The following is a 14,934-nucleotide window of genomic DNA, read 5'->3' as shown; positions in this document are numbered from 1 at the left end:
GTTTGTTCAGTTTCCAGGTTGATTGTATGTGTTAATTAGTTGCTAACAGCATGGTAATGTGGGTTTGATGGATAGACGTGTCACTAGCATTCAGGTCTACACTATCCGGAGCCCCAGCAGGGTTTAGATTGGTCTCGCCGTGTCATCCTGCTGATTTTTTTTTTTGGCCTAATGAAGCCATAGAGGCCGCTCGGTCTCGCCTCTGCAACACCAGAAATAACTAATTTGTCATTAAAGTAATCCAATAAAAAAACGAGGGCATTATTAATAACATTATTTTAAAGTGCATCATTGTTTACCACAATAGAGAGCGAGACCCCTGCGTGAACTCTCTGTTTGAGCCAACTAAAAATGGGTCGTGGCTCATTTTTTTAACGTCACTGGCACTGCTACAGTGTATTTACAGTAGACAAACATCACGGGATTTATTTAGGAGGACGGGGGTGCTGGCTAACATGAGATTCCATTCGAGGAATGCTTATCTCAGCCGAGTTTAACAAAGCCTCATTGGAGCCTATTATTTGATTATTTATAATGCTTTTTTTGTAATGTCTGCTTTTAATTTATTTTTACTTCTCCGACCCCAGAGACATAATTATACACATTTTTCTTTCCAAGTAACAGAGGGGCTCGCATAACTTCAGCCTGCAAGGAGTCTCAACTTCTCTATCAATTTAAAACCGAGGTTGTAGATTTAAAGCAATCCAAAAGTGTTAGCTAAATGCAATACTTGCTGAAAAGCATTGTGCTCAAATTTTTTGTTGTCTCTTCTAAGGGCAATGCTCATTATTCATTGAAAACATTTCAACTTACCTACTTGTCATGTTGTGTAACAATAGACCATCAGAAGAACATCTACTAGATAGATACCAATTGGCTTAAATTAAGGAGTGACCAGGTAGTCTGGCAGGTAGGAGCGTTGGTCCAGTAATCGAAAGGTTGCTGGATCGAATCCCGGAGTTTACAATGTAAAAACCTGTCGTTTTGCCCTGAGCAAGGCAGTTAACCCACTGTTCCCCGGGCGCCGATGACGTGAATGTCGATTAAGGAAACCCCCCTTTACCTCTCTGATTCAGAGGGTTTAGGTAAAATGCGTTAGACACATTTCAGTTGAATGCATTCAGTTATACAACTGACTAGGCATCCCCTTTTCTATTGCTGAGGCGTAGGCCCCTATTAGAAAGGATTTCGCAAACATTAAATTAAGTCTATATTTAAAACACATATAAGCCTAGCCATTCAAAATTGTGATTTAAAACAAGATTCATCCATCAAGAGCAATACTAGATATTATTATTAATGTCCATCAATCAACTAATGCGCTTTCATCACTCGCTTCAGTGGTCAGCTTTTGCGCGTGCCATTACTCGAAAAGGCATTTCGAAGAACCCTCAAACACCGCCCCACAGCTGCTGGTTTGTTGGAACTCAGTGTCCAGTGTCTGGATTTTTCACATTGCACCATGGGTAGTGTGGTTGTAAGATTTTCTATGTAAGACGTACCCTAATGAAAATGCACTGCCTGGAGAACTACAATGCTCACAGCTGCATGATATACGTATGCTGTCAATCACAGTGGCGTCACGGTTGTTTAGTCGCTCAGGGGGCTTCTAGTAGGCTACGAGAGAGGACCCCTGCCTGATGCGCGCATAGGCTACATAAGTGGTGGGCTTTGCAGTCTGTGAAGGCAAGTGTATCACCATGATCAACCTTATATGGGGAGGATCTTCTACTTGCTTGGCTGCATAAATCATAATCAAGATGAAGACGTGATCATAGCGCATTCGGCATCGTTCGAGGCATCGGTATACCATTAAGTTCTGACGCGCACGATAGAACCGTGGACTCCGGGCACGGCTACAGAGGTGGTAGACTGCTAGGCGGAGGCTGGAGGCGAAAACAGACATATTTTAATGTTATTAATCAAACTGATCACAATGAAGCGCAGAAGGATTGTGGTTGCGGCAGGCTTCTGTCTTGCCTTCTTCCTTGGTACACTGATGAATTTGCTGTATATACCAGGGTTTGAGCACCATCAGAACCACGACCATAGAGTACATCGGTACTACCACGAAAAACAGCAGCGGATTACAGGCGATTCACAGCTTCAAGTCGGCGAGTCAGTCACTGAAGCTGTGGCCGAGTCCAATAGTAAACCTGCCGTAGGAAGCAGGCATCATCAGGACCTTCTGCTGCAGATACGAGAAAGATTCGATGAGGTTGTGCGGTACCGTCAGCGCCAAGCACATGGGTCTGGCACCGGAGACCCAGTCCGCCAGCTGGAGAGACGGAGGCTCATGGATTCAGAGCCAGGGGACAATTGGGACCCTGTCAAAGTAATTGAGCGAACCGATAACCGACAGACGCGTTTTCAAAATCGACCTTCACCTTCCATATACATGCACACAGCATCACGGAAAGATTTCACTATGACTTTGAGCAGCGTTAACGGTACTCGGATGCTTGGCTGCAGCAGCATAGACAACGTGACCAATGTTCAGTACCTCGGCTCAGGCTACACAAAGGCTGTCTACAAGGCGTCTCTCAACAACAGCTTGTCCGTGGCTCTGAAATCGGTGGATTTCGGGGGACACGATATGGAAAATTGCGTAAAGAAATATGGTTCACCTGGAGACTGCTACAGACTGGCGTCATTCAAAATAGTGAAAGAAATGACGCTGATGGAAAGGCTACAGCACCCCAACATTCTAAAGGTAATCTATATCTAGGCTAGCTAACAAATTGATGCCTTACTGATCGGTGTCTTTTAGCCATTTCTGTTGCACAATTATTTATTTAGCCATAGGCCTAGTATCACACACAGACCTATTTAAGATGTACTATATCTTTGTTTCTGTTGCCTATTCCCTAAAGGATTTGATCTGAAATCCATGAATTTCATTATAACTTGTAGCAGTGGCCCTATAAATCATTTAAGTTTGACTTCAAATGTAACCCCATTTGTGCTCTTTACGCAGTATCGAAGTTAGTTAATTGCCGTTTTGTCTTATACCAACAGCCAAACCATGAATCATTCTTTCCCTAATGACTGAATAACCATAGGTGTGAAACTTTACGTTAAGCCTCTCGGCGTGTCAAAAGTGACACATAGGTTGAACACTTTGGACATTGGTGTGTATTCCATTTCCACGAGATTACTTGAGAAATCAGTCCAAGAGTGCAGTGAAAACAAAATGGGCAACATGAAATAAGTGCACGGTTAGCCTATTATTAATAGTGCTATTTGGATGATGTGTTATCCGTTTAGTGGCTGATTTAATAGTTTAGAGTTGAATGAGCGCCATCGCTTCATTGTTACCCTGTCGATTTTAAGCCGTTCAGCGGTTTGCTGGATCTGCATGGTACAAGAGCCGGTGAGCGGTGGGACGCCCGCGGCTTTCCCGCATTCTACCTTGTATTTTATTTGCATTTACACAAGATCTGTGGCGTAGCCTACCGATACGCGGGTAAATCATAATACATTTGTGTAAAAAAAAGTAAGAAGGCCTTTTTATTACGTTATATTAACAGCGCGTCTTTAAGTAGCTTGTCTATAACACCACCAAAATAAGTGCATGCATGCGTAAAGGACGATTTTACAATTCAGACGGAGATAAGTAGCCTAGGCCAAATAGCCTTATCAATATCCACACTAATAAAGCATGTATAATCCATATAGGCCTACAATGTAGGTCTACAAATAGTAATGCCTGTACACGTTCCCCTAGATTTATGCGCAAGAACAGTTGCACGCCTATCCTCACGCATCTCACATTTTCCGATATAGGGCCTATATTTGAAGAATGTTCTTCTAATGTTTCACATGTTAGGCTACTGTTTGAGAAACTATATGGCCTTGAGGTACTGGTTACAGTGGCATTTATAGGCTACAGCATATAGGTCTAAGTCTGTGCTTTACTGTAATATGTACCGCATGAGGCCCAATTAAAATATCCAAACAACAGGAATCCAAACGACGTTGTTGAGGGCCTTTCATGCCTTCATCGCAACTGTTGCTGGATAGATAGATAAGTAGTCATCAAACCAGTGGAAAACGTGCCGTTTTGTTTTTGAAATCAAGTGTAGGCTAGTTATTATAACCCAATCAAAATTAGGTAGGCTAATTTAAGGTAAAACAATAGTTGCACTTTAACCAAGTAAAACGTGGCACGTTTTCAAGATCGACCTATTGTTTTCTAGGATGGTACAACAGAACCAAGACAGTAGCCAAATAGTCTATACAGAACATGTATTAAAATACAATACATGTAATCAATTATGCTCCCTAAAATAATTTTCTGGACAATATTATAAGTTTGTGATCTTTTGATCAGAATTGCTATACATAAGTATTTTGTTAGCACAGTCGGAACTGGAAGTTATCTATTTAAACTAAATGTGTCCTACATATTTTGAGTCACTTCTATCAGACTTTATCTTTTTGTTTGCGTGGTGTATGTAGAAACATTTTAAGAATGATACCCTAGCCTATGATATAAGTGAATATCTGGCCCATAATCAAGTTATTTACCCTGTATGAAGCTTTAGAGGTAGTTTACATTCTTAACAAGATTTAAATTGCAAACAATAAAACAATATCACAACCTTACAAAATGTGTATTATTGTAAAGCACATATTATTGTCAAACAATGTTAAACCCACATTAACCTTGAATTAAAATACAAAATGAATATATAAAACCAATGTAGGTAAAACATTTAAAAAAATGTATTGACATTTTTAGACTTTAGTAAGGCTATGGGGAGTTAGGCCTTTAACACTTTTTGTAACTTATTTAAATCTTTTGACTTATAACTTATAACTAACTGGGTGTCTTTCAATTGATTTGCATTCAATAATTGAGATATTTCACATTATTAACTCATATCAAAACTCTCCTCAAAACTTGATGGCCAAGCTATAACTTTAACTTTAACCAGACATTCTTTTTTGACAACCGCATTGAACAGGGGACTGACTACATGTCACCACAGCATGTTAATACATCTGGCCTGTTTTTAATGTTTTACTTGGTTTATTCATCAATAGGCAGTTATTTTCGTTATAGAAGTTCCGTTGTGGAGTCAGGGGGGAATAGAGCCCAATATAGTAGCTGCCCATCTCTCATCGCTCACTTACGAGTCCATGTTGTGATAGGTACAGACTTACATTAATATTGACTGTAATACAGGAGTGTTTATTTGTGTACATTTAAAAAAATACTTTTTTGTAGTACTGGAGTCTTGGTTTGTGTGTCCACTCAGACTTTTCTGACCATCACAGTGTAATACACACACACCCACACACAACCACACACACACACACACACACACACACACACACACACACACACACACACACACACACACACACACACACACACACACACACACACACACACACACACACACACACACACACACACACACACACACACACACACACACACACACACACTAGCATTTGTGTGACTGGAAAGTGCACTTTGGCTATCCCACTCTATCATCGTTGTCATAAGCGAATAATACCAAGATGATTTATTTCAGGATAAACATAAAAAATAACAAAATTCATTTTCTGGCATGGAAGCTACATTGAGGGATTACAGGAATTGCTTTAGAAAATGTTAACATAAACTGGAAATGGTATGGAATTTCTCTCTCTAATCATAGGGAAAATATTATTTCTTTTTCATTCCTCTATGAACATGAGCACACTGGCCTTAAGGCTAATACATGCACTTTTTTTGTGCACCAGGAAAAATGCCTGAATGACTTCTAGGGTAAAGTTAACTGGCATGCTCCACTAGCCGTAGAAAGAATAAATCACAGGAAAAAATAATATATTAACTTTAAGACTGAATTGGAGCAATATCTCCATTACTAAAACAAATGTTTATTTTAGCTGGCTTAGGTTGATATTAATTTGACTTACTAGAATCATAACTTGAGATCTGTATGTATAACAACATTTTTCACGTAAATCTCCCATTGACATCAATGCATCGTTTACAAAAAAAATGTGTGCAAACGTAACAACTGGTTGATTGCAAGTAAACGTTTTAGTATGTTTAGTATCCCAAAGAGTATTTCATGTCCAGTTCTGCTGATCCAATATATCCTGTTAGAGTAATGAAGTCTGGCTCTGTCTGAGCAAAACAGTCTACAGCACACTGTCTGGTTAGTGTCTGCCTCTGACCAGTCCTCCGTATGAGAGGAACGGCAGAGGCCCATGCTCTCTCACTGGAGAGAGTGGGATCAGAGGTAGAAACCAAAGCAGTTCGTCTCTGTTCTCCTAACTCAGCACACTTTTGGTGTCAATAGCCATGTTGACTGATACTGTTTGTCCGGGATAGATGGGGGACGCCTCCTGTGAAGAGGAGAGGAGTCGTGAGCGACTGACTGGGAGGTCGAGGTGGATTGTGGACACGTGTTTCTTACACCGGCACGCACGGCAGGCGCCGTCCACCTTTCTCTGCCCTCGTCCGTGTTAGAACGAGTGTGAACAATATGAATTTGAGCTGATCAGTGAGGGAGATAACAAGAGGGGCTGCTTGCCTGCCTGGACTGAGGGTGTGTGGGATGGAGGGAATGAGGGGAGGAGGGCCCGTGTGGCTCAGTTGGTAGAGCATGGCGCTTGCAACGCCATAGTTGTGGGTTCGATTCCCATGGTGGACCAGTATGGTAGAAAGAAAAACTATGAAAATGTATGCATTCCCTCTGGATAAGAGTGTCTACGTAATGACATGAATGTAAGGGCTACCTGTCAGTGAAAGTATATGTGGCGGATACAGATGATCTGAGAGTGGTGGGACCTCTGGGCTGCAGGAGGGGTGTTGGCCGGTTTCTGGCTGTGTAGCTGGATTATGTTTACACAAGCGTGTCACTCTGTCAGCCTCTCCCCCAGGGCCTGCTCAGGAGATCTCCTCCATTAGTTGGGGAATCAGTAACCAGGTTGTGTTAATGTGAAAGCTGGTGTCTGTGGGCCTTGGGGTCAGTTTGAGGATGAGTGGACTGGAGACAGAGTTGCAATTAAGCCAGGGTTAACACTTTAACCTCCGACTTCCATGGGAAGGAAGCTGGGGGGAAAAGAGAACGCCAGTGAAATGTTGTCCAGGGCCTGCCCTGCCTCTCTAAGCCCTCAGCCCTGTTTCTGATCAACACTGGGTATGTTGGGGCTCAGCAGCCCTGCAGTCCCCACACTCTACATGGAGAGCAGGGTGCCCTCATGACCCCCAGAACCCCAGACCCTCACCACATAAACATAGGACATTTCTGCTTGCTCTGAAACTTTCAGAGGAATATACAATACATGCACGTCATCACTTCTAAGTAACAGATAAAGAAAGTCAAGGAGAGTACAGTTTTGAAGTTGAATATGGGCTGTTGTGCATGTGCTCAAAGAACATTAAAAAAAAGTCCCCCCAGTTTTAAAAGAGAAATGTGAACAAGTATTTGATCGGATGAAGTTACATTCGTGTGAAACATTACTTGAAATGGCCAGCGAGTCTCCCACATCATTTGCATTAGTTGAAGCTCTGTAACTTCTCCCCTTTATTTAACTCTGAGAACATGCTCAGCTCCTGTTAACTGGTAGTCTGAAGGGCAGGTATTGATTTGACAAACCCTGTGACGTGTTTAAGGAGGAAATAAGAAGATGAATTTCACTCCAGAGTATTGGGAGTAAATTCTTCCTGCAAAACACCTTCAAATCAAATCAAATCAAGTTTATTTTATATAGCCCTTCGTACATCAGCTGATATCTCAAAGTGCTGTACAGAAACCCAGCCTAAAACCCCAAACAGCAAGCAATGCAGGTGTAGAAGCACGGTGGCTAGGAAAAACTCCCTAGAAAGGCCAAAACCTAGGAAGAAACCTAGAGAGGAACCAGGCTATGAGGGGTGGCCAGTCCTCTTCTGGCTGTGCCGGGTGGAGATTATAACAGAACTATGCCAAGATGTTCAAAATGTTCATAAGTGACAAGCATGGTCAAATAATAATCATGAATAATTTTCAGTTGGCTTTTCATAGCCGATCATTAAGAGTTGAAAACAGCAGGTCTGGGACAGGTGGCGGTTCCATAACCGCAGGCAGAACCTTGTGTGCAGCCCTCTCCTACGACACCCCGTTTTGAAATGTTGTTTATTTTTACTGAGCGGTTGGAGAAAACAAGTTGATGAGAGTTCTTACTCAACAAACTTGTTTCTGTTTCCATATGCTTCCTTCCCTATTTCGTTGAGATGGAAGGCACCAAATTCAGCCCAAAAAAATTAATAAATCTATCGATTTTACAGTCATCCAAAAAGTACTAAGTTAACAGTCATACATATTTTCTTCCAGAACGCTCCCAGACTTTGTTTTCAACCCTATGAAGTCATGCAAATTATAGAAGGGGAAAGATGTAATAAACGGAGTGTGTAATCATCGAAACTCAAAACGTTTAAACCCCTTTATGCACCCAAACTTACGGTTTAAACAATTTCACCCTCCTCTATTTAATGCATTATGAGTCTCAAATCCATCTAATGTACTAGGATCAATTCACATGGAAAAGGAAAATGACAGAGGGTTTTCTGCCAGTTGCACTTGGTCCAAGTCTCTGATTAAAACAAGGCATACCGAATCCAACCATTAATGTCATTCGACGCACGCACGCACGCACGCACGCACGCAAACACACACACGCACGCACGCACGCACGCAAACACGCACGCAAACACACACGCAAACACACACGCAAACACACACACACACACACGCAAACACGCACGCAAACACACACGCAAACACACACGCAAACACACACACGCACGCACGCAAACACGCACGCAAACACACACGCAAACACACACGCAAACACACACACGCACGCACGCACGCACGCAAACACGCACGCAAACACACACGCAAACACACACACACACACGCACGCACGCAAACACGCACGCAAACACACACGCAAACACACACGCAAACACACACACACACACACACACACACACACACACACACACACACACACACACACACTCTCTCTCTATCCTTGTGGGGACTAAACAATTGATTCCAATTCAAAATCCTATTTTCCCTAACCCTAACCCCTTAACCTAACCCTAACCCCTTAACCTAACCCTAACCCTAACATGAACCCGAACCTTAACCCTAAACCTAACAATAACCCCTTAACCTAACCCTAACATGAACCCGAACCTGAACCTTAACCCTAAACCTAACCCTAACCTAACCCTAACCTCTTAACCTAACCCTAACATGAACCCGAACCTTAACTCTAAATCCCTAAACTAACCCTAATTTTAACCCTAACCTTAATTGTAACTGTAAACCAAGCCCCTATGCCGAAAATAGCCTTTTTCCTTTTGGGGAACGGTGAAATGTCCCCTTGTTTTACTATCTTTGTGAGTACTTCTGGTCCCCACAAGGATAAAAAACACACGCACACGCACACGCACACACACACACACACACACACGAGCACTAAGTTAAACCCCTACGCTGCACATGGATACACTTCAAACATGCATTTCATACAATTTCATGAATAATAGTTACGTATGTTCCTTATTACCTGATTTGTGAGTGAAATTAAAAGCTCTACTTTTGTTATTGGGCTTACAGTAAGTCCCCACCCAGTCCGTAGCAGAGATCCAGAGAGTTGGTATGATAGAGATGTTCTTGTTTGACTGACACTCAGTCCTGCAGTGACCCTGTCCAACAGAAGAGCAGCAGTGTGCTCTCTGCTCTGGCAGATGCTGGGGATTTCATCTCTGGACAAACATGTCCGCCCCGGGGCCGGTTTGATCGGGGGCCAGGAGGCCTTCGTTAAAGAGCGTGTGGTGACTGGGTTAACTGCCCTGCCGACCCCGGCGTTTATTTACACATTAATAATGTCCCACACAGAAATGCTTTTGTGGAGCTCCGGTGCGTTGGCATATTCTGACGCGCATAGCATATGTTCTCGACTATTTCATCTGCTACTCGAGCAGGGCAACCGTTCAAGCAGCAGCACCCCCTCTTGGCTGCTAGACCCGTCTCACTCTGACCGCTACTCTGGTCACCCGGCCTCACCTCAAGCAGAACCTGCATGGATTCATTCTCTTTGTCCATCTTCAACTCTCAGCATTATTAACCGGTCTCAGTTGAAATGCACATTCCCGCAACCCTACATTTAGTTTAGTAAGAACAGAGAGACCTTCCAACCTTCCTTCAACTCACTTCTTGTGTGTACAGCCAACTGGCCAGTGGGGGTTTGGCCTGTGTGAGTGTGACTGGTCCCTGGGCTGGTGTGTGTTTGTGGCCCTGGCCCCCTCTCTGTTCCTGGTGAGGCCATGCCGTGCTATGGCATGCTGACTCCTGCCTCTGGCCGGGAAAGTGGTGATCTGCCAGGAGATTGGCCTACTAGGCTTGGTTCCTAATGTGCCTGCCTTTTCACACTTACCTCACCTCAGATTTTCTCAGCCTTTTCACTAAGGCCACGCTCTCTCATACTCTATATATATCCATCCAAAGATGCACTTAGATAAACCTCTATGTACAGAAGAAACAGAGACACATCAAGACCTGAACTCACAATAGCAGAATAGATTCTGAACTCAGAACAGCACTCACAACGGAACCGTTCAGAATCCCGTTGCAAAAATATCTAAATACATTTGCACAGATTAATATTTCTCCGAAACACTTCAATGATGTCATACCTTTGTCAGTAAAAATACATTATCAAACGACCAAGGTGAGTGACCTCTGAACCCCAGTCAGACAAAATGGCACCAGATTCAAAGCAAACACAAAACACTGCCCCAGCATGCGTACAGCTGCTATCTCACTCTGGGCAGCCTTAGCTGCCGATGAGTCTAGTCTGACATGGAGGGAAAACACTGCCCTGATGCGGTCGTGTTCGCACAAGAATGCCTCCGCTGCACACAATACCAACAACTTCAGCACTGGCTGCAGACGTGGTGCATACAGTACACACAACCTGGAGATGGCGTGTGCTGATAATAGTCATTACTGTGAATTCAATCTCAGATAACAAAACTTTCCGTACACTCCAACCCCTGGGAAAGCTTCTCTGGCATTGCCAAGGGCAATCTCGCACACGCGAGCGAGCGAGCGCACACACACACACACACACACACACACACACACACACACACACACACACACACACACACACACACACACACACACACACACACACACACTCCAAAAAAAGGTGTTAGTCCTGTATTGATGGCCCTATATATATATAAAAAAACACCATTCTTCTTTTGCTGCAAAAATGCACTTTAGATTCACGTACTCAACAGAACCATTTTTACAGAGAGAAATAAAGAGACTCTACAACACTCGAAAATTTAACCTCAACTGAACTCAATTCATACATGCATTCTGACTGCACAAGGAAAAGGGGCTGATTTAAGCTCTATAAGTGCAGTCTTCTTCATGTGTTTGTCATGCTGCACCCAGTGGTGGGGGGAGGGGGCACTCTGCCAGCCTTGCCCACAGGCCCCTCCTCTCCTCCCACAAGGTTGGCACCCACTGGGCACCTCGCATTTCCCATCACACAGCACCGCTATAAATGTCTCAGCATCGCTCTTCACAGACACACCCAAACTGCTAACAAGCAGTAGTCACCCTCAGAGAGTATGAAGCCTCCACTACTTTACTCTCAGACAATGCTACATTCTCACATCATTCACTTGTAAAAGCCTTTTATTAACCAATAAACAACATGCAATGCCACCTTCTCTGTTTTGCATAGTCAGTGTTTTCCCTGATGGTATGGTTGACAGCCATATTGGTTGTTATGCTTTTAGATTGAATTTCATGCCCACTTATTTTAACCAGTTCTTCTGGCACAAATTATCTTACACAATGTTTATGCAAGCAAAGGGCCGGCATCTCTAGGAGGCACTTACCATAGCAATAAAGAGGAGAGTAAACTACTTCAATCGACCAAAATAAACATTAATGAGTGCCAAAACTCTCGCATGTCTCATTGCGTATTCATTTAAAAACATCAGAATGCATGCAACTGGCATACAGTAATTCAATCTTCTGAATGAGATTGTTTGTCACTGACGGCTCAGATTTACACTGAGTGTACAAAACATTAGGAACACCTATTTTCATGATGACAGACTGATCTGGTGAATCCCGGTGAAAACTATGATCCCGTATTAATGTCACTTGTTAAATTCACTTCAATCAGTGCAGATGAAGGGGAGGAAACAGGTTAAAGGATGTTTAAGCCTTGAGACAATTGAGACATGGATTGTGTATGTGTGCCATTCAGAGGGTGAATGGGCAAGAAAAAAGATTTGTGCTTTTGAACGGGGTATGGTAGTAGGTGCCAGGCGCACCGGTTTGAGTGTGTCAAGAACTGCAACGCTGCTGGGTTCTTCACGCTCAACAGTTTCCCCGTGTGTATCAAGAATAGTCCACCACCCAAAGGACATCCAGCCAACTTGACACAACTGTGGAAAGCATTGGAGTCAACATGGGCCAGCATCCCTGTGGAACGCTTTTGATACCTTGTAGAGTCCATGACCCGACTAACTGAGGCTGTTCTGAAGACAAAAGGGCGTGCAACTCAATAGTAGGAAGGTGTTCCTAATGTTTTGTACGCTCCGTGCATATCGTGTGTGTGTGTATAGATGAAGAACCAGTGTTTCTCTGTGTCCTCTCCAGTTGTACGGCTACTGCTACCAAGACAGCAATGACATCCAGGACACAGTGACAGCCATCACAGAGCTGGGAAGTCCTCTGGAGATGATCCAACTACTGCAGACCTCCTGGGAGGAACGCTTCAGGGTGAGTGTTAGCGGACAACACAAACATTTCACTTTAACACGGACCCTCACTTCAAACAGTGTTTTAATCAAATGCTAAATTGCCATTATCATTATCTTGTCAACGTCGTGTGATTTCCTCTCGCTCACTGAACAGAGTGCAACGTGTATGAGTCAACAGAATAGGCTGAATTCTGGTAGGTGTCACTGAGGGACTGAGGGTAGGTCACATGCGTAAGTAGATACTAAGGCCTGTGACTCAAACCCATTGCAGGCTGACTCAGAATGTAGAGCGAATTGGCTGAAACAGGGGCTTGGTTAACCTGGTTTATAGGGACACTACTGGTATAGCGGATGGTATTTGCAGAGCCAGGGCCCTTCTCCTGCCCAGTTTCCTGCCTCCCTAGCTGGGTACCATGGGCCTGTGTGCCACTGGGCCGCTGGGGCCCCTGGGCCGGGTCTGCCGATCACTATCGCCACAGAGCCGCGCTCTAATTATTTCCTATTGCTTCCTGTGGCCGGGGAGTGTCCACCCGCCTGCCACACAGAGGATGAAAGAGCTTCGGTGCATGAAATCACCAGCAAGTGCTCTCTTCCTCTCTTCTCTCTATCCCCTCCTTTCTTCTCTTCCTTTCTCCCTTTCTTCCTTTCCTCACTGGCAAGACTGGAGGAGATTCACTGAGACAGTCAGCTCTTCTACTGAGAGATCCTTCAACACAAACGTTTTGTGATGATGAATACAGGGTGGGAAAGATTGTTGCCAAATTTCAAATCAACCTATATCTGTAGGCATGGACCAGAAAAGGAATGGATATATATATATATATATATATATATATATATATATATATATATATATATATATATATATATATATATATATATATAAAAATAATGTAGTAATAGCTTCACAATGCCTTCAAGGCTTAAGTGCCTTGAGCTTCCATATCATTTACATCTATACAATCCTTTCAGATTTGTACAAGTGCCTGGGGGGTAGGGCAAGGGGTGGGTTTGGAATTGGGCATGGGGAAGTTAGTTAAAGAGTTCCCAGTGTAACCATTGACACATGCACAGCTCAACACGTCCTTGGATGTGCCGTCACTGTCATTTATAACACTACACACTAAGCCCATCTACATGTCATCACACTAGTCTATGACCTCCTAAAGCATCATTTGTTTTATCCCTAATCAACACTGTATTTGTCATGGAGAGGCGGCCTTTAACCAAAGTCAGAGCTCCCTCACGGAGCTTCATAGTGTAGTTTGCCAAAACAAATACATCAGCCAGTGGAGGCTCATCAGAGGAGAAAGGGGTGGACCATCCGCCTCAGTAAATTTCATAAAAATAAAAATTGTGAAACATTAAAAAAGTTATCCTTTTTAGATAGAACTATACTAAATATATTCACGTCACCAAATAATTGATTAAAACAATCTGTTTCGCAATGAAGGTCTACAGTAGCCTCAACAGCACTCTCTGGGGTAGCACCATGGTATAGCTTGAGGACAGCTAGTTTCCGTCCTCTGGGTACATTGACTACAAAACCTAGGAGGCTCATTGTTCTCACCCACTTCCATAGACTTACACATTAATTATGACAACTGCCGGAGGACGTCCTCCAACCTATCAGAGCTCTTGCAGCATGAACTGACATGTTGTCCACCCAATCAAAGGATCAAATAATGAATCTAGTACTGAAAGCACAAGCTACAGCTAGCTAGTACTGCAGTGCATAACACGTGGTGAGTAGTTGACTCAAAGAGAAAGACAATAGAACAGTTTTGAATGAATGGTTTTCTTCAAAAATGAAGGAGAAGCAAGAGCGAGCTCTATTTTGTGTTTTTACACTTTCAATTTCACTTACTTAGCTAACGAATGCAGCTAGCAAGTTTAGCCTACTCAAACACCCAGCTCAAACAGAGAGGGATGCTATGTTAGCTAGCTGGCTATGGCTACCCAACACTGGAACTCTTCCAAGTCATGGTAAGCTTTTGATTTTATTAATTTGCCACCAGGGCCTTCCGGTGAACTGCTAAACTGCTTGCTGTACACTGTACTGCATGATTGTAGTGGGTTTACGAACACGTTAGTTCTAGTATGTTGACTATGATGTTAGC

General features: G+C 43.2%; 1 protein-coding gene across 1 annotated transcript in view; it reads left to right on the top strand.

Moving 5' to 3' along the window:
- The first annotated feature begins 1,729 nt into the window (after positions 1–1,729).
- LOC120045607 (extracellular tyrosine-protein kinase PKDCC-like) overlaps positions 1,730–14,934 on the top strand; it is a 38,192-nt gene continuing 24,987 nt past the window's right edge. Inside the window, exons 1-2 of the mRNA XM_038990510.1 lie at positions 1,730–2,713; positions 12,711–12,833. Of these exons, the coding sequence (XP_038846438.1) occupies positions 1,913–2,713; positions 12,711–12,833 (924 nt within the window). The 5' untranslated portion in view covers positions 1,730–1,912. The remainder of the gene's footprint in view (positions 2,714–12,710; positions 12,834–14,934) is intronic.

Source organism: Salvelinus namaycush, chromosome 4 (assembly GCF_016432855.1).
Source record: "Salvelinus namaycush isolate Seneca chromosome 4, SaNama_1.0, whole genome shotgun sequence".
Classification (NCBI taxonomy): domain Eukaryota; kingdom Metazoa; phylum Chordata; class Actinopteri; order Salmoniformes; family Salmonidae; genus Salvelinus; species Salvelinus namaycush.
The sequence above is the reverse complement of the archived record's forward strand: the minus strand, read 5'-3'. Positions and strand labels throughout refer to the sequence as shown.